The following is an 18926-nucleotide window of genomic DNA, read 5'->3' on the forward strand; positions in this document are numbered from 1 at the left end:
TACAAAACATTGCTTAGAAAAATTGAACATTACTACATGAAGAACTACCATAGTCATGAAATAGAAGCTTCAATAGTGTTAACCTGTCCGTTTTCTCTAAGCGGATCAATAGAGTCAATGCAATTCAAATAAAAATTCTAGCAATAAAATTAAACCAACTGATTCTAAAATTAGTGTAAGAATAGAAAAATGTCCACATGGCTTCTCTTTTTATTGAGCTGTATACTTATTCCCATGGCAGGTCATTGTGACTTGCAGCTCTTGCTCCCATTCTGTAGCTTGCCTTTTCTCTGCTCGCGCAGTTTGCACGTCAGCTTTCATGTAATTTTAGTCCAAAGAACAGTTGTCTAACCCAAGATTATGAAAATTTCCTCCTGTTTTCAAAGAGCTGCATGGTTTTAGTACTTATGGTGAGGCAGGAGAGGTCTGCCGCGCCATGTGGGTAGCTCCCTGGCCGGCCGGGGATCGAACTCGTGCTGCAGAGGCTGCAGATTGCTTCATAGTGCGGTGCTTCACCCCTTGCGCCACCAGGGAGGCCCCAGTGGGTTTTAAAGCCTATTCAGTCACAAGCTTAGTCTAAACAAGTCAGTTATATTGCTTTGATTTTTTTCTTAACCTATACCAACTTCCATCCCCGAGGATGCGCGGGAAGGTTGGCGGGGCCAGCGCGGGGCAGCTCCCCGTCTGGGACCTGACCTGGAAAACGGCCGGAAAGGAACTTGCTGGCCTTTCCCGAATTTTGCCAAATAGAGGCGCGGGTGCCTCCCTTTGGGACCAGCAAACCTGGCACTCGCGGCTGCGGGCGGCGGCTCCCCTGCACCTGCCGCCCGCGCCGCGCCCCCTGCGCCCCGAGCCGCCCGCCCTCCCCGCAGCGCCCGGCGCCCAGGGCGATAACACCCGAGCGCACCGCCGCGCTCCCAGTCGGAGCTGCTGCGCGCCATGGCGGAGTCCCCCGCAGGGGCCCGGGTGTCCCAGGAGGCGGAGGTGTCGGCGGCCCCTTCTGAAGAGCCCCCGTCGGAGCCAGACTCGGTGAGCGCAACTCGAGAGGGGAGCAGGGTCCGGGCAAGGCCGAGGGCGCTGGGCTCCTGCGTGGGGCCGGGGCAGGACCCCCGGGGATCTTGGGTCGTCGGGTCGCAGCCCTCTGGCCAGTCCGGAGCGGCCCGCCAGTCCCTAGTGGGGCTGGGCAGTTCGGAGCCCCACAGAGAACAGGAGCGGGAGCCGAGCTAGACCAGTGAAGGGACGAGCAGGATGCGGGCGCTCGGGCAGCACCGTCTCCTGGCTCCCAGTCTAGGCTCTTGGCCTCCATGCCCCAGGCCGTCCCTGCCGGCACCTGCACCCTGGGCAGGTAGAAGCCGCCTCTGTGCCTGAGGAGGCTGCTTTCCTCCCTGGCCTCCAGGCAGAGGCTGGACTTCTCCACCTTCTCAAACCCTGGCTGCCCAGGTGTCTGGTTCTTGGAGAGACTCCGTCCCAGAGATGACCTTCCTGCAACCAGGCTACCTAGTGAGGGTAGAGCCAGGTGGGCCCTGCAGGCAAGGGTGTCTGGAGAGCAATTAGATCTCTGAGCTGTGTATCATGCCCAACGTAAAGTCTCTTTCCCGGTCCGCGAACAAGGCTTTCATTGTTTCTGTGGCTTCACTTCACCCCCACCTCTTGCTGGGTGTTTCCTCTCAGCACCTCAGAGCAAAGAATTGAGAACACACACACACCCCCCAAGGAAAGTGAAATTAAGGCGACCCTCTGTGCACTCTCACTTTGCAGGGAAATTTGAAATTTGGCCTAAGATTAATGGCAAAAGAGAACTAGCCTTGCCGATGTAGTGCCAGCATTTAATTCTCAGAACAACCCTATGAGGTGTGTTTAACACCAGGGAAGAAGCTCAGCAGCTTCCCCCGAGTCACACAGCTAGCAACGGCAGACACAGAATTTGAATCCAACTTTGTCGAACTCTAAAACTTGTCTCAGTCCAATGAAGGACTTAGGAGTTAAGAAGGTAAGACTCATCCTCAAATTCCGAGATGGTGTCATAGACCCAGTTTCAGTAGGAATTCCTTTTTCTTTCTTCCGAGTGCATTCTGTGTGCTAGAAACTTGCTGGGCATATTTAGGGGAGAAACAAATCCCACCATGAAGAGGGGGTTAAGAGTTGGATTCTCTATGTCAAAGTTTTCTAGAAGTTGAAATTATATTCATACAAATGCCAGAAAAGGAAACCACATCCTGCCATGTGGTTTTCTTCTGTGGGTAGGAAGAGTGTGCAAAGGATGTGATAAACCCTTATCTGGGAAGACCATCCCTTCAAGAGCCCATTCGGGATGTCCTGCAAGATACCAAAATGGGTGAAGCCATCCCCTCTCCCCTGCCTCTCCCAACCCCAAGTGATAGATGAAAAAGAAAGATTCCCAGTCTGTTTAGAAGATATCCCACTTTACACTGTGTCTTCATGGCCTTGAAGCCTCCACAGACAAATGAACACCTTCTATATGCCGCACATGGCCCGAGGGCCTGGGGACACAACAGTGAATTAAACTTCTAGTTGATGCTTGCAGAGCACTTCATTCTAGTGGGAAGAGGCAGAAACTAAATGAGAATGTATTGGTACAATTAAGAGAGATTTGGGTGGTCAGGGAAGACCTTTCTGAGGAGATAGCCTTTAGCTTTAGACCCAAATGGCATGGGGTCAGCCCTGCAAAGACGTGGAGGAAGAGTTTCAGACAAGATCAGGAAATACAAAGGCCCCGAGGCAGCAACTGACAGGGTGGTTTTGGGAAGTGCTCTCCAGAGTGAGGCCGGCAGGGAGTGCTGCTGATGGGGGGGGGCAGGGGGTCGCTCAAATAGGCTCTGTGATAAGGACTCAGTTCATTCAACCTGATGATGTGGTGTTGGAGGATTTTGAGCAAAAGGAAGACATGACCTGATTGATGTTATGAAGATCGCTTTGCTGCTGGGTGGAGAGTGGATGCTAGGGAATGAACAAACGCAGGGAAGCCACTCAGGGGGCTCTCACTGAGATTAGGCAGGGGAAATGCAAAAGAGAAACCAAGGATTCAAGGATGACTCATAGGTTCATAGTCTGAACTGCTGAGTGGCCGTTGAGACCTCTTAAAGCAGTGGGCTCCATAGGGGTAACGCAAGGATGGGAATCAGGAGCTGCGTTCTGGTCATGCTAAGCTGCGATGTCTCTTAGGCAATCCCTTGGAGCAATGAGTAGACCTTCATATATTCCAATCTAGAGGTCACTGGATAGCTTAGGGCTTACACACACACACACACACACACACACACACACACATTTGGGGTCATGGACAGTATTCATTTTGATAGTGGATTGTTAGTCTTTTCAGGAAAAAAAGAAACAATGTGATTATAGTGTTCGCTGATTTCTGTGTTTTTATACTCACCATAGCTGATTTTGGCTGCTAGTTGTTCACAACAGGCATACAAAAGTCCTGAACAAATATTTTGCCATCAGCTCCCCAAGGCACTGCTTCATTTGCTCATCAAAGCAACCCTATGAAGTTGAGGAATATTCCATTTGACAGATGAGTCTTAGAGAGTTAGAATGATTTATTCACCGACACGCAGGGAGTTGGTGGGTAGGAAGGGCTCAGACCCAGGTCTCCTGGCCCCCAGTTCACTTGCTGACTTAGGATATTAAAACAGGACAGCAGGAGGTTCTGAGGGGAAAATATAAGGAAGACCTTCCCCCTGGAAATGTTTAGCCGTGAGGTTTAGGCGGCTTTGGCATCTTTTTCACTTCCCTTTAGGATGATTTGGGGCAGATTAGGACCCAGAGGTTGCTGTAAAAATTCTCAAGACAGGAACCTTGGGACACTTATGGAAGCCAAAGGGCAGGGGTTTGGGAGCTGTGGTGTGACTGTGGAGGTGGAGACTTAGTTCCCGTGTTGCCCCCAGGACAGCAGAACTGGTCGCCTCTCGTTTTGTACGAAGGTGTGCTATGGCTTTGGCGGGGTCCCCAACCAGGTGGCCTCCAGCGCCACCTCCTTTTACCTGCAGCTCTTTCTGCTAGATGTGGCACAGGTGAGTGTGGGCAACAGCCCAGGGTCCGCTCTCCCCCTCTCCCCTGGGATCTGCCCTCCCACCCTCACTGTCCTCAGCAGATAACATGTCTGACCCAAGTCTGACAAAAGAGAAATGCTGCAGAAGGCAGCCAGCTCAAGAATGTGCACTGCAGGCTATTTGTGGGGGGAAGTAGGACCGTCCAGCGGTATAGAAACAGGCAATGAGCTGTGCAGAACGGACTCCTATTCAAAAGGATGAGTAAGATATTTCCATGACATACTGGCAAGTAAGAAAAGTCAGTTTTACAGAAGAGTATAAAAATGATCCCATTTTAAGGGCCTCCCCGGTGGCGCAGCGGTTGAGCACTGTGTTGCGAAGCTACCCGCGGCCTCTGCAGCGCCGGTTCCATCCCTGGCTGCTCCCCGGCTGCTCCCCGGCCACCGGAGGAGGGTCCCACATGGCGCGCAGACCTCTCCTGCCGCCCGCTGCTCCCCTCAGCAGTGTACTTCGGTCCTTCTGCCTGCTCTGCTCCCCGCTCTGGCTCTGGTGAATTCTCTCACCCTCCCGCGCTTCTGACTGTACCCAGTGCTTGTATAAATAAATAAATAAATCTTGAAAGAAAAAAGGAAAAAAAAAAAAAAGAAGAAAAGCCAACTATTAAAAAAAAAAATCCCATTTTAGCAAAACAAAATATGCCTCCTGTATGTATGTGGCTGGGTCTAGGTAGCCGTGTGTGCACCAGATTAAATTATGAGCAGGGAGAAAACTACACGCCAGGCTACACACCAGGAGGATTCACACCAGGCTTCACGTCGGCTATGGAAGGGAGTGGTAGAGAATAGAAGGTGAGCAAAAGGGAAAGCTTTAATAAGAAGCCCAAAGTTTTTAGCTGACACTGATATCTCACTTCTGTGTAATTATGAACTACAAATGCACGAAAGGATGCTCATCAGAATGGCCCTCACGGATATCTTAGCATGGTGCGATTTCCGCTGGCCTTGGCTCCGTGTTCCTCTGTACGGTTTGAATGTTTTTGTCATGACTGTATCATTTCTGTAGTCAGAAAAATCAATAAAACATTTCCATTGTGAAACAAAATGTCTACCTCTGACTCGGCCCACGTGCCCCCTTCTCGCACTGGGCCCGCTCGGGTGAGGGTCCCTCAGGCCTTGTCCTGGAGTGCCCGGCTGAGCAGCGACAACAGTGAGCAGAGGTCTGGTCAGCTCCCTCTCCCTGCCCTTGCTCCGTGAAGGCAGATGTGCCCTGAGACCCTTCTGGATTCGTGGGGGCAGGAGGAGGGCGACTCTGGCCCCACTCGGGTCTCTGGAGCTTCCTCCCGGGGAGGTGGAGACCCTGGAGGCCTCCCTAACTCTGCCAGGCTCTGGCTGTCTCCCCGCTGCCCCTTTCAGATCCCTGCGGCCCAGGTGTCACTCGTTCTGTTTGGAGGGAAGGTGTCTGGGGCGGCTGCCGACCCCGTGGCTGGGTTCTTCATCAACAGAAGCAGGAGAACAGGGTCTGGACGACTCATGCCCTGGTGAGCACCCCACATGCTTGCACTGGTCTGAGGCCACAGCCCTGCTTCTTAGCGGGAAACCCTGTGAGATCACAGGAGGACAGGACCGGACAGTAGGTGACAGGACGACTGGCTCAGTGCGAGTCACGCAGGAGTTCAGAGACTTTCTCGGGAGTCGCCCTCACAGGCGCCCGGGGCTAGACAGAGACTTCAAGACGCCCAGGTCTGGCCCAGGGCTCCAAGAGTGGCGGGGGTGGGCCGGAACCCCTGCAAGAGCTCACAGAGGAGGACCTAAGTGCCCTGGCCCCAGCCCTGGCAATGAATGGTCCCCACTCCCACCCGTGTCCCATGAGCCATTTCTGTCTCCCTGGTTCCTTGCCTGAGTCTCAGCCCAGGGCTTCCCCGTGGGGGAGGACATGCCCCGAGGGGATGCTCCAGACTTGCCCTTTGCTCCCCCTGTCCTGGAGCCTGGGTTGGAGGGAGTCCGCCTCGGCTGTGCTTCGCAGGGTGCTGGGCTGCACACCCTTCATCGCCGTGGCCTACTTCTTCCTGTGGTTCCTGCCCCCCTTCACCAGCCTGAGAGGCTTCTGGTACATGACCTTCTACTGCCTGTTCCAGGGCCTGGCCACGGTAAGCAGGTGGCCCCTCTGCAAGCCGGACTCTGTGTGCGTCCGCCCTGAAGCGTGTGTGCGTGGTAGATGGGTGCCCTGCAGGGACTGACTTGTGCACCTGCTCACCAGTGTCTGGAATCTACCAGTTGCTCCTGTCCAGGCTCAAGGGGCCATGGCAGGACTGGGAATAGGCATAAGTAGTGGTGGGCATGGGTTGCAGAAGTTGGGGTGCCCAGAAAGACTGTTTGGGGAGAAGCGGCCATCTGAGCTCTGCGGGCCCCCCAGTTTTTCCAGGTGCCCTACACGGCGCTCACCATGCTCCTGACCCCCAACCCGAGGGAGCGGGACTCGCTCACCGCCTACCGTGAGTGTGGGAGCCAGTGGGAAGGCGGGTCCGGCTCGAGCTGAGCCCCTGGGTCACCGCGTGTCTGTCCCAGGGATGACCATGGAGATGGCCGGCACGCTGCTGGGCGCCGCAGTCCACGGGCTCATCGTCAAGGGCGCCCACGAGCCACACTGGTGCGATGATGAGGCGCCCCGGGGGCCGGTCTCCGTGTCCCCCAACGCGGTGAGTGCCTGCGGCCAGGCCGCCTGCCCCCCTCTCTCCTCTGCTGCCGCTTCTCCCCGTGGGGCTCTTCGTGGTCATCATTGCTTGCGGCTCAGCCCTGCCCACCCACCGCACCCCCATTCCTTCCCCACCACCCTCGGGGAGCTGAGGCCCAGGCTGCTCCTGAGAAGCCTGCTTTTCCTCCCAGGCTGCCTTGAAACGCAGAATAAAAAGAGAGAAGGGCAGGGGCCGGATCAGAGATGGGACATGGGGGCAGGGGGGGGAGAGGGCAGTGGAGGAATCAGGTCCTTGCAGAGGACCCCAGCACGGACCCCAACATGCAGTGCCAGTGCCAGCCGACAGGAAAATCCCAGGGCAGCACCCCAGTAACTCCCCTCCGCAATCCTGAGACAGGCCTCTGTCCCAGCCATCTAGTTCCTCTTCTATTTCCTTCTCTTGTTTTCTTCTTTAATCCATAACTTTCTCTTTTTTCAAAGATTTATTTTATTTATTTATGCATACAAGAGCTGGGGTGCAGGCCAGAGATGGGGGGGTGAGAGGAGTCACCAGAGATGGAGTGGAGAGAACAGGCAGACTGACTGAATACACTGCTGAGGGGAGCAGCGGGCGAGGCAGGAGAGGTCTGCTGCGCCATGTGGGTAGCTCCCTGGATCCCAATTAACCCGTGCTGCAGTGGCTTCAGATCGCTTCATAGTGCTGAGACTTAACCCCTTGCGCCACCAGGGAGACCCTCCTTTTGTTTTCTAAAGCAAGTAACTCACTATCTCAGGAACCCTAGGACTCCTTTACCCCACCCCCATCCTGGCAACCTCCATTATTCCAATCTGTTGCTGGTTTTCATTTGTTTGTTTTGTTTTTACATAACATTGGTTTACAGCATTGTACCGGAGTTAGAAGTGTAGAATCACACCCCTGTAGAGGATGTCACCCCACCACACCCACTACCAAGGCAGCGACCTCTGTTGTGGCCCCTCCCAGCTTGGCTCTCCCCGCCCCTCCCCATGGCCTCAGTCCCCCAGACTCCTGGTGTTTGCTGTTGGTTTGGGTTTGTCTGACCCTTTGATGTGTCTTTCTGTATTCCACATTTAACTGACACCGCCCGATACTGGTCTTCCTCCCGACTTGTTCTGCTCAGCACATCCCCTCCAGTTCCATCCTTGCTGTGAAAATGGCAGGGATCCACCTTGTGGTTGTTGCTGAGTCGTATCCCCGCGCGTGCCCCGCACCTTCCCGTGCACTGGGCCCCTGACTCGTTCTCGGTATTTGTCTGGGCCTTGGAGCATCCCGCGGGCTGTCACCGTCAGGCCCTGGGTCTGTCCTCCTCCCACACTCCAGCCCCGGATGATGGAGGCTCGGGGGTCACGTATCCAGCACGTAACCTGAGTCCAGCACGCAGAAGTCAGCAGATTTAATGTTTGTTTAAAATTAATGAGTGAGTGAACAATCCTTGGTTTGGGGGTCGCTCTAACCCCCCCTATCGCCCCGAAGGCACTCTTACCCTGTCCCGGGGACCACCCCCACCCCACTTCTGTCCTGTCCCACAGACTCATCTCTACTGCATTGCAGCCGCTGTGGTGGCTGCGACTTACCCCGTGTGCAGTAGTTTGCTCTTCCTGGGGGTGAAGGAGCAACCAGGTATGGGGGTACAGGGAGAGTGTGGAAAGCAGAAGCTGGGGGCAGGGCTCCTCTGCGTGGGTTTTGGTTTTGAACTCTGTCAAGCTTAGGGGTCACCTTCCTGTGTTGCAGACCCTTCTGCAACACACTTAGGCCAGGGCCTGAGCTTCCTGGCTGGACTGCGCCTCACTGTCCAGTACCTGCCCTACTTGAAGCTGGTGGTCTCCTTCTTGTTCATCACGGCGGCCGTCCAGGTACCTCTGGCGGGGCTGACCCCCACAGGCTTGGCTCTTGCCACATGAACCCTGTGTGGGTTCAGTCTCAGCTCCACGGCCCTCCTGTGAGCCTTGAGTTTTAATAGGGTAGGGTAAAGCCAGTGCCCGGCACCTGACCCACACTGGCTGATGCTTTGCGGAGAGAAACTGAGACTAAGCCTGTGGGTCTGGGGAGGGTCAGGCCTAGTCCCCGGAAGCTGATGGTGCCCAGGTGGTCAAGTCCCCCCAGGGCACAAGGGAGGGTGGACTAGTGTTTACGCTTACGGCAGGTTAGCATCCTCCCGGGGGGAGGGACTGCACGATGGCGGCAGCAACCAGACTGAGGTCCCAAAGGGTAGGCCCGACTTGAGACCCAGGCCTCGCCCTTGAGGTGCTGCCCTTCCCGGTACACACCCACTTCTTGTCTGCCTCCTCAGGTGGAGCAGAGCTACCTCGTCCTGTTCTGTACACACGCCTCCCAGCTACATGACCATGTCCAGAGTCTGGTGCTAACCATCCTGGTGAGGGGGCTCGGGTAACGGTGACACTGTGACACGGTCACTGTGGAGTCTGCACTGGGGACATCCGTGGTCCTCGACACGTGATCGGTATTCTGGGGGTTAATGTTCTAGACACTGCCCTGGTCTTATTCCCAGCATTCCCCAGAGGGTGGCGTTGGGACCAGGGCCTTAAAGGTGATAACCACTGGCTCTAACCCGGTGGCCAGGGCAAGCGAAGACTAGGTCGGGTGTGTCCTCCCCACCCCCGCCCCCCAAAAAAGCCAGGGCTTTGAGAACCTGGGGAAGGCGCTGGCAGCACGTCCAGGCTGTGGTCATTCTGCCTGCTCACAGGTCTCGGCTATGCTGAGCACCCCAGTATGGGAGTGGGTGCTACATCGATTTGGGAAGAGGATGTCGGCCTTGGGGATCTGTGTGAGTAAGGAAGGACGCAAGGCCTGGGGAGGCTGCGGGGGAGGCTTCGGGGCAAAGGGGGGTGACCTGGGAGCTGGGACCTCCTCGGGGTCCAGAGCAACAGTTCTGAATTTGCTCGTGTCTTCGGTGCCTAGCGCAGAACCAGGCCCCAGGAGTGGAGGTGACGGGAGGTTGGGAGGCCGCGGCATGGGATGGGAGTTTAGCAAAGACCAGAGAGCAAGTGAGGAACGAGCAGGTGGGGCGCAGGTGGAGGGATCAGCCAGTGTGTCTGTCTCCCCAGGCCATGGTGCCTTTTGCTATCCTGTTGGCGACGATGCCCACTGCGCCTGTGGCCTATGTCGTGGCCTTTGTATCTGGCCTGAGCATTGCTGTGTCCTTGCTGCTACCCTGGTAGGCTGGGGGCGGGCACGGGGTGGGGGAAACTCACGAATGCCCTCCTTCACGTCACTGTTGTCCGAGGCCCCTGCTCAGCTGCGCGGGGGTGGGGCTCCCCCTCTGGGCAGAGAGCGAGGCCTCCAGCTCTCTCCCCAAAACCCTAAGAGAGCACCAGCCGGCCAGAATAAGGCACACATGGCGCCTGGCTCTCTGTGCATCCAGGAGGACCCAGGGGTGAATCCAAATTGGCCCCTGTTCCCCTGGGAGCTCCCAGGCTGGAGCCTGTCAAGGGGAGAAAAAAGATGACTCTGCAGCCCCCACCCCTAGGTCCATGCTTCCAGACGTGGTGAACGACTACCAGCTGCAGCACGAGCACGGGCCAGGCCTGGAGACCATCTTCTACTCATCCTACGTTTTCGTCACCAAGCTTTCAGGCGCATGCGCCCTGGGCATCTCCACTCTCAGTCTGGAGTGAGTCCCAGAGTTGGGGTGTACCAGAGGCCAGGGAAAGTAGCAGGGTAGGAAGAAAGGCCAGAGTGCCCCACCTAACCAGCCAGGAGCCACCCATGAGCCTGCTCTTTTGGGAAATGGGGGAGCCACCTACCCCAGGTTTCTGTGCAGTCTTCCTTGGGGGCCCCTCTGAAGCCTCAGCTCCCACATGCTCAGCTTTCTCTGAACTCTACCCTGGCCAGCCCGTTGCCTCAGAGCCCTCTTCCACTGTAGTAGGTTGATCGGGCCAGGAAATGTACCCGAGTTTCAGGCGAGTGTGGCACATCTGGGACCTCCCCTCCACCCCCCAGAAAGCCAGTTTCAGTGGGATCTGAGCCGGGTGCTGCTCGTGGCGGTGTTTTTCCAGGTTTGCAGGGTACAAGGCAGGAGCCTGCAAGCAGACAGAGCAAGTGGTGGTGACCCTCAAGATCCTCATCGGGGCTGTGCCCACCTGCATGATCCTGGCTGGTCTGTGGATCCTCCTGACACCCCCACACCAAAGAGGCCAAGCCAGCACACCGCACCAGCTGCGCTTTCAGAGGTGGGCACCCTGCACACACTGGCACATGCAGCAGGCTGCTGACTCCCAGGGGGCACAGATACACCACGAGGGCCGGACTCCCCAGTCCCCAGAGTCTTCTCTCACCTTCCCTCCTGCTCCTGGGTGTTCTTCCACTACTCTGTCGCCCTGCCCAGTCTCCTTCCTTCGATTACCTGTGGGAGATGCCCTCCTTGATACCTGCCATTAGCTCTCCATGGCCCTGTAGCCCCTCACGTACCTCTTGTGGCTGGTGACTCCTAAAGATGTCCCCACTCCCACCATGCTCCCCAGCTTCCGCCAGCTCCATCCCACGTCTGACTCTCATCTGGCCATCTCCACCTAGTGTCTCACGAGCATGGTCAGCCTCGGTGAGCCCCAAATTGGACTCTTCTCTCATCAGCTCCTCCTCTTGTGCTCCCATCTCAGTGTATAGCACCCCTCATCCAGCGCAGGACGCAACTTCCACTCGTCCCCCTCACCCCAGGCTGCAAGCACAGGCTGCCCCCCGACCCCAGCATCTCTCTGACCTTGTCCTTGAGGGCGCGGCTGTTTGTTCATTTGGTGTCCTGAGAGCCCAGCATAGGGCTGGAGGCCAAGCAGGTGCAGCGGATTCAACACATCTGGCCCTGCAGACTTTCAGGAGCGTGTGTCCATGCTTTGCAGCAAATATGAGCAGAGCCCATATGAGGCTCACTGCTGGGAGGATGGCCTCAGACTCCAGCCCAGCGACCAGGGCCACACATTGCATGGGGAATGCACACGACAGTGCAGGGTGTGATGGGTCTTGGAGAAGCAGGTGGATGCTCTACCCAGGGATGGTAGAGGGAGGAGTTGCAAGAGAGACAAGAACAGTCTCTGACACCTCCACGGGGGTAGGTGGCCCCCCTAGACACCCCACACCACCCTCACCTTTGGCTTGTCTTCCTATAGGAGCTCGAGCTACAGCCTCAACTGAAGGTGGAGGCAGCTGTGAGCCGGAACAGGAGTCAGCGTCTGCTGGGCCCGAATCTCCCTTTCCTCTTGGCCTCTTAGCATTCCTACTTCACCATTTGCACGCACGTGACCCAGCTTCTCTCTGGGAGATGGAGTCTTCAGAGACGACTCCTGAGGAACTGCCTGACACATGCCTGCCTATTGACAACAGGCCTTCTCAGACAGGCCTGGTCTCCTGACTGCTCAGCTCCAGGCCACCTTTGCCTCAGAAAGCACCCCACTAGTAGCAGTTCCAGGAGAAAGTGAGCCCCCACCAAGCCTGGCCTACAGTCTCCCAGTGGGAGAACCTGGCCCGACCACCTGCTGTCCTATCTGACAGGACAGACACTCTTGTTCCGCCTGCTGCTGCAGTGGACACCCGAGAGACAGGTGAACAGAACACGTGAATACAGAGTGGAGCTGGTGGACATGTGAGGATGACTAGGACAGGCAGACAGATGTCATGAGGCCAAGAGACCTCAGAGAGAGAGGATGGCGCAGCAGGGGGATGAGAAGACTAAGCAGGGCATGAGAGGCGTTTGTTAAGCTTGTCCCTTTGTTCAGATAAGTGGGTGACGCTCCATTTCCAGAAGTTGACACAGATTGATATTAAACCACCAAAAGTCGATCATTTTTATGAACAAACGTTATTTTTGTGGAAATGTTTCTAAAGTTTTATAAAATCCCAGGAACCACAGTTTTGTAGAGGCTTCATCTTTGGGAAGATTCACTGAAGCTTATTTTTACAAAAACATATTAAAGGGTTTTTTTTTTTTTTTAAGATTTATTTATTTATGCATACAAGAACTGGGGTATATGTCAGAGGTGCAGGGGTGAGAGGATTCACCAGAGATAAGAGTGGGGAGCAGAACAGGCAGACTGACTGAAATACACTGCTGAGGAGAGCAGTGGGTGAGACAGGAGAGGTCTGCTGTGCCATGTGGGTAGCCCTAGCCGGAGATCGAACTCGTGCTGTAGTGGATGCCGATAGCGTCATAGCTCTATGCTTAACCCCTTGCACCACCAGGGAGGCCCAAAAGAGTTTATTTACTACTAATAAAATGTGACTGTGGACAGCCCCCCCCCACACACACACACAGAATGGGAAAGTGTCAGATGTCACTGGACCTGGTTATAGTCCTCAGGCAAATATGCCAGGTCTGGCCTCAGACCAGAGATGCCAGGTGGGAGGTGGGTTTTCTTTTCTTGAGTCTACAGTAACCCAGGGCAGCAGGCTATGGCTTCTTATATGGGTTGGGGCCTGGGAGGAGTTGAGGATCCTGTGAGGAAGATGCCCCTGAAAAGTCACCTGCAGACGCCTGGACACCTACGGTGAGAGGTAACTGCAAGGCAGACATGGCCACATATTTCTCCTCAGCACCTAAGCTCTGTCCCCTCCATGAGGTCAGTTCTCCTGACCCTCTTCCACCTCCTCTTGAGACTTTGGCTGCCTCATAGGTGCCAGACTCACACCTATGTCTGCAAGAGCTCATGTTCACACTCAGACAGGATGTGCTCCTCAGAGCTTAAGATAAACACTGCAGCGTGAGGAGGAGCTTGACCTCAGAGTGAGGGCAGGCTGGTCTGTTCTGACTCTGGCCCTTGACACTGACATGAGCATCTAAGCCTTGAGGTCACAGGGGGCACCAGAGATAGAGCTGGGCTCAGCTTCTCTTCACAGCCTGTTTGATTCAGGAAGGGGCCAGCAAGAAGCTCTGGCTCCCACCTTTGTGCCTGGGCATGGACATGTGCGTGCACACACACAGAACAGTGTCTTAACAGTGGGGTATCACTGGCTGTGTGGTACCAACTTGGTAAGACAGACGCAAAGTCAATTTCTACCCCGCTACCATGTTATGTATGCTATGCTTTGGAAACCTGGGCAAGGCAGGCAGAGTCAGAATCTCGCCCCAAATGTTACCGGTTTTTTTCCAGGACTTCAGCCTTAAGGAGTGGCGCAAGGAGCCACCTCTAGGAATCAGGGACTAGATGTGAGAATGGAGACCATCACGGGCTAACAGGAGGTACTAACTCCCTTTTTTCCTCAAGGCAGCCATTTGAAGCAGGTACTTATATTCAGATGAGGAAACAGGCTTAGATTAAGCATCTTGCCTGAGGTGAGTTGATGGTGCAAATGATCTTGAGCCCAACTCTGCCTGACTCAAACCTGTAGAGCTAGCCAGTGCTCAAGGCATTTGTTGGGGGTTTCTAGTCTCTGGACTTGAGTATCACTGGGATGTTTCCTCCTCTGGAACCAAATGCCAGCATCCCTGCCTCTGACTTATGCTCAATCCCACTGTAATTCCCATCATTCCTACTCACTAGTCTTCAGTTCACACTTGCCCACTGGGTCTCCCCACATCTCCACATCCCTATTTCAGAGAACTCTCTCTTTGCCACCAAGGCCAATGTGTGGCTAAGAGCAGGCATTTCCCCTCACCCCTTCTGTCTCTACGACCTTGTCCATCTCCACTTAAATCCAGATCATACCATTCACTTGCTCAGGACCCTCCTGATCCACCTTGCATCCCATCCACATAGTCCCTATGAAGGCCTTAAGGCCGCACAAGGTCAGGCAGCTCAAATGCCGCTTCCTCAGTTAGGCCTTTCTGGCTCCCCTGCTAACCCACAGGCCCAGCATCTCCATGTACAAGTATGTGTCAGTGGTTTACTTGTTTATTGCTTGACAACTCATGAAAATGTACACCTCACAAAGACAGGGACCTTACTGCTGCATCCCCAATGTCTAGAAGTAAATATTTAATATGAAAAAGTGCTTAATGAACAAGAGAATGTTCATATTGGCCTCATCCTAACACAGCCTTCCTTACTTCCCTAAGCTTTTTCCTCTCAAAAAATTCTGCCTTACCATCCTCCCCATCCATTACCACCACAGCATTTTCCTTTAGTCCTCACCGGCCATTCCCTCCTTAACCCATTAAACATGGGCTCTGCCTCCCACTAAGGAGCCAGCACAGCATGGCGGGATGATCCAGCACTGGAGAGAGAGGTAGGAGTCGGTATGTTGCTTCCATCTTTTACATGTGTGACTGGTGAATTTACTCAACAAATCTGAGCCTCCATTTTTTTTTTTTGACCAAATACATACACTATTACTTGCATCTCAGAATGGCTATGAAGACTAAGTAAGACAACAACTGATTAAGATGCTGCAGAAGAAAACACTCAGGGACCAACAGTCATTAATGCTGACACTATTTTTCAGAACTTTATTCCCCCTTGGCCTGATACCACATTCTTGGTTTTTCTCCAACTCTGACCATTCATTCATTTGCTGTCTTTTCCTTTGCTGCTGTTTCTTATGTTCCATAGTAGTCTGAGCTTCCAGGGTCATGTGATCGCATTATCCCCACCTACCCATAAACTGCTACAGTCTCTCTAACTCTGAACTCTGCTGAACTTCAGCTCCAGCTCCAGCTGGGCACGCACTGAGTGTTCTTCAGGCAACCACAACATCACCTGTCCAAAGCAGGGCTCATCACCTTCTCCCCACACTTCTTCTGCCTCCTGAATTTTCAGTAAATTACAGCAGCATCTGTCTAATCACCAAAATCAACTTGGTATCCTCTCAGATTCCTTTCTCCCCCATTCACTCCGCCATCCCTCTACCAGAGTATGGACAAAGCAACAGAACAAAAGAATTGCAGTGTGTGGGTTATTATCAAATGGTGGAAGTTATTTGAAATGGGACAGGAAATGTAATACCAGCTCTGGATGGGTGTGCTCATACAGTGAGCTGCGGGAGCTGCTTACTGAGAGTTTGAGCTGTACATGTGTGTGTCTGTGTCCTTTTCTGGGACTCAGTTTAGCTGGGGATAGTTAACTGTGTTTTGACTAGTGTCTCTTAAGGACAAAACTGGTGCATAAGCAATAGGAAATTCATGTTATGTTCTAACTGTTCCCTAATATAGCAACTATATTGGAACAAATATGTTTTCAAAACAAGCATTAAAATAGAACTAAGTATATGTGTGTGGGCATAAATATATAGAAACCCTACATGATTCCAAACTCATTAAAGGGATGAAATAAATATTTATAAATATTTCCAAACAAAATATAAGCAAACTAAGTGGCAACGTCTAAAAACATAAATACATTATGAACATATTTGGTTTGTTCCAAGAACACAGAATCTAACATTAGAAAAACCTATCAAATGAAACTTACCACATTAACAGATTAAAGGAGGAAAAAATTATCCTGAAAGAATTTAGTAAAAATCCCCATAAATGCTGACCCACATGGTGCAGCAGAACTCTCCTGTCTCACCCGCTGCTCCCCTTAGCAGTGTATTTCAGTCAGTTGCCTGTTCTGCTCCCCACTCTGTTTCTGGTGAATCCTCTCACCCTCTCTGGCCTATACCCCAGTTTTTGTATGTATAATAAATAAATCTTTAAAAAAAATTAAAGTTGTTCAGAAAAACATATCTTAAAGAGAAGTCACAACCGAATAAAGATACCAGCATAGCATAACATTTAGAACATGTGAAGAATCCCTACGAATCAACAAGAAAAAGACAACCCAAGAGAAATTTGGGCAAAAAATTTGATTGGCTAATAAATACATGAAAGGTGTGTGGTCTTTGGTGGTACGGAAGTGAAAATTAGGATCACAGTGATACCATTTAAAACTACTAGAATGTCATAAATTGAGAAGCTTTGAACATGACTAGTAAGGGCTCTGGTACACTGCTGCTCAGTGAAGGCTGATATAACAATACTGAAAAATAATTTGAACTCATACATACCCTGTGATCCAGCAATTTCAGGCAAAAGACCCTAGAGATACCTTCAAACACCTATATCAGGAAACATTTAGTAGCATATTCTGAATGACACAGTTTATAACTGCAAAAATAAAAACCAGGAAACATTCCAAATGTGCATGATAGAAAAATGAATAAATTGTGGTAACTCCGGAACAGTGAAAGTAATAGAATACATACATAATAAGAACAAATCTTAGAAAGAATGTGAATGAAGAGAAGCATGTCCCACAAAACTATATATACAATACCATTTATATAAAGTTCAAAATAGGCCAAAGAGTTTAGGCCAAAGAGTTACAGTGGCTACTGTGGAACTTTTTTAAAAAGAAAGAAGATATGATAATTACAACAATCAAGAGTTCGTTATCTCTGGGATGGAGAGAGAAGGATCAAGGAGGAGCACAGAAGGAGCTAGAAAGGTTCCTGGTGATGTCCTAATGGTAGGGGGTTCAGCTTATTATTAAGCCATTCTGTATTTTATATCAACTGCAAGTATCAAATAATAGCCATACAAAATTTAATAAATTTGGGTACAAATTGGGATGTATAAATAATGTCTTTCCAAATGCGAAATATTCTCAGTATGTTAAGCACTGAAGAACTTAACTTTCTTCCTGTCTCAAAGTCAGCAAATACTGGATTACCTTCTATTGTTCCAATCATTATAATACCGCCAAAGGTCAAGGAAAAATCTTTTGAGAGATGTCATGGAATCAGATTTGTTGTAGAAAAAGAAATAATTTGTAGTCTAGACTGTCCACCAGAAGTGAAATGTGAACCCAAATATATACACACACAATCAAGAACATTTCTCTATACCAGCAATAATCAGCCACAACCATTAGTGATTTTATTGAAGATATATTCACAGAATTTTTTGATCAGTGAAATGTGATTATAACATCTATCTTGGGGCACCTCACTGATCTCACTTCAGAATCCGCCTAGCCCCCTCTTTGGGCTTCACAACAGTGTACTTTCATCCCTCCTGATACTTCCTTTGCAAATTGAGCCAGGCCTCACTGTCCTCAGCCGCCTCCATCAGGCAACTGAGTACAGACAAGTGGCCTCCACTTCCATTATCCTGGCAGCTGTCTAATGCATCTGAACCACAAATGGCCCTCCCTCCTTCTCTATCCCAGCTCCATCTTCATAAACTGAAGACAGGAGTCCCCAAGGCATACAATGTTTCTTTCTAGATCATTTTAAAGGAGTGGGGGAAAGGGGGAAGGAGATACATATGTGCTAATGGAGCTTGGAAGACTGAAACAATTTCTCTGCAGATGTGCTCTGACTAGCCACACACTGATCAATTTTGTTATGCTGAAGTACTTGAAATTAATGGTCCTATTTGAAGGCAGTGGAAGAGATGTGTCTATCTGAAGCTGGAAGAAAAATTTTTTTCCAACATGCTAAGCTGGTACTTTAACCCATAATTATAATAAATTGGCACTTTTTAGAGCTACTTTAGAGTCACTGAAATTTCCAACTTTCTGAAGAACTTTTTCTCACAAACTCTAGGCTGGTCTCTAAAAGTTAAATAGTGGACAAAGAGAAATATCAAAATGTAAGTGAAAATTGAGGGGAATTGATTACTGGGAGAAAAATAGGAAAATTTTGGAAAACATTTTTTTTAAAAAAGGCTTATCAGCGAGAAATCACAAGTGGTAGCAGCTCAAATGCAGGCCTTGGGCCTCACCTGTGCACAGCTTTGTACTTCTAACAGCACTTGCTGAAAACAATGGATCTAGTCTCCAGGAGTCTATAAACACTTGAAATTTGCTCAGGGCCAGTCTTCAGGAGTATTGGATCTATGTAAATCACAATTTTCGAAGGAAGCAAGAGGGTTAGGTTTAAATCCTAGGAGGTCCAGCCAACACTAGAAATACTTCCTGTTCTAGGTCAGCCCTGGGGGCAGAAGGTGATCTGATCACTGTCTTCCTTCCAGCTTTGCTGATTCCTACTGGTTTGGGGTAAAAAGGATATGCTGAGGCACAGCTTCTCTAACATTTCTTACCCTCATCTTTAGCCAAGAAAAAGATCTATGACAATGTTAGGTACCTTTTAAGTGCTTCTACGACAGCGTTAACACAGTTTTGGGCAAGGGACAGAAAACCTCAGAGAAACAATAAAACACAATCCATATGGCACCATAATATTATTTTGTTCTGGGAATTCTGCCCTTAGACAAAACTGCAGTCATGAATACATAAGCAGCCACTTTCTGAGCCATCTCATAAAGACTG

General features: G+C 51.5%; 1 protein-coding gene across 1 annotated transcript; it reads left to right on the forward strand.

Annotated features, from left to right (window-relative positions):
• Positions 1–939: 939 nt before the first annotated feature.
• Positions 940–11948, forward strand: MFSD2B (MFSD2 lysolipid transporter B, sphingolipid; the record flags this gene model as incomplete). The annotated part of the gene is given in 15 exon segments (XM_084236010.1): positions 940–1029; positions 3912–4037; positions 5429–5553; positions 6039–6162; positions 6429–6507; positions 6581–6711; positions 8256–8346; positions 8458–8579; positions 9017–9100; positions 9431–9511; positions 9792–9901; positions 10214–10357; positions 10743–10858; positions 10861–10916; positions 11847–11948. Coding segments are annotated over 15 exon segments (1581 nt in total).
• Between the last annotated feature and the right edge of the window lie 6978 nt (positions 11949–18926).

The sequence above is a fragment of the Talpa europaea genome (genome assembly GCF_964194135.1).
Source record: "Talpa europaea genome assembly, chromosome: 6".
NCBI classification, from domain to species: Eukaryota; Metazoa; Chordata; class Mammalia; order Eulipotyphla; family Talpidae; genus Talpa; species Talpa europaea.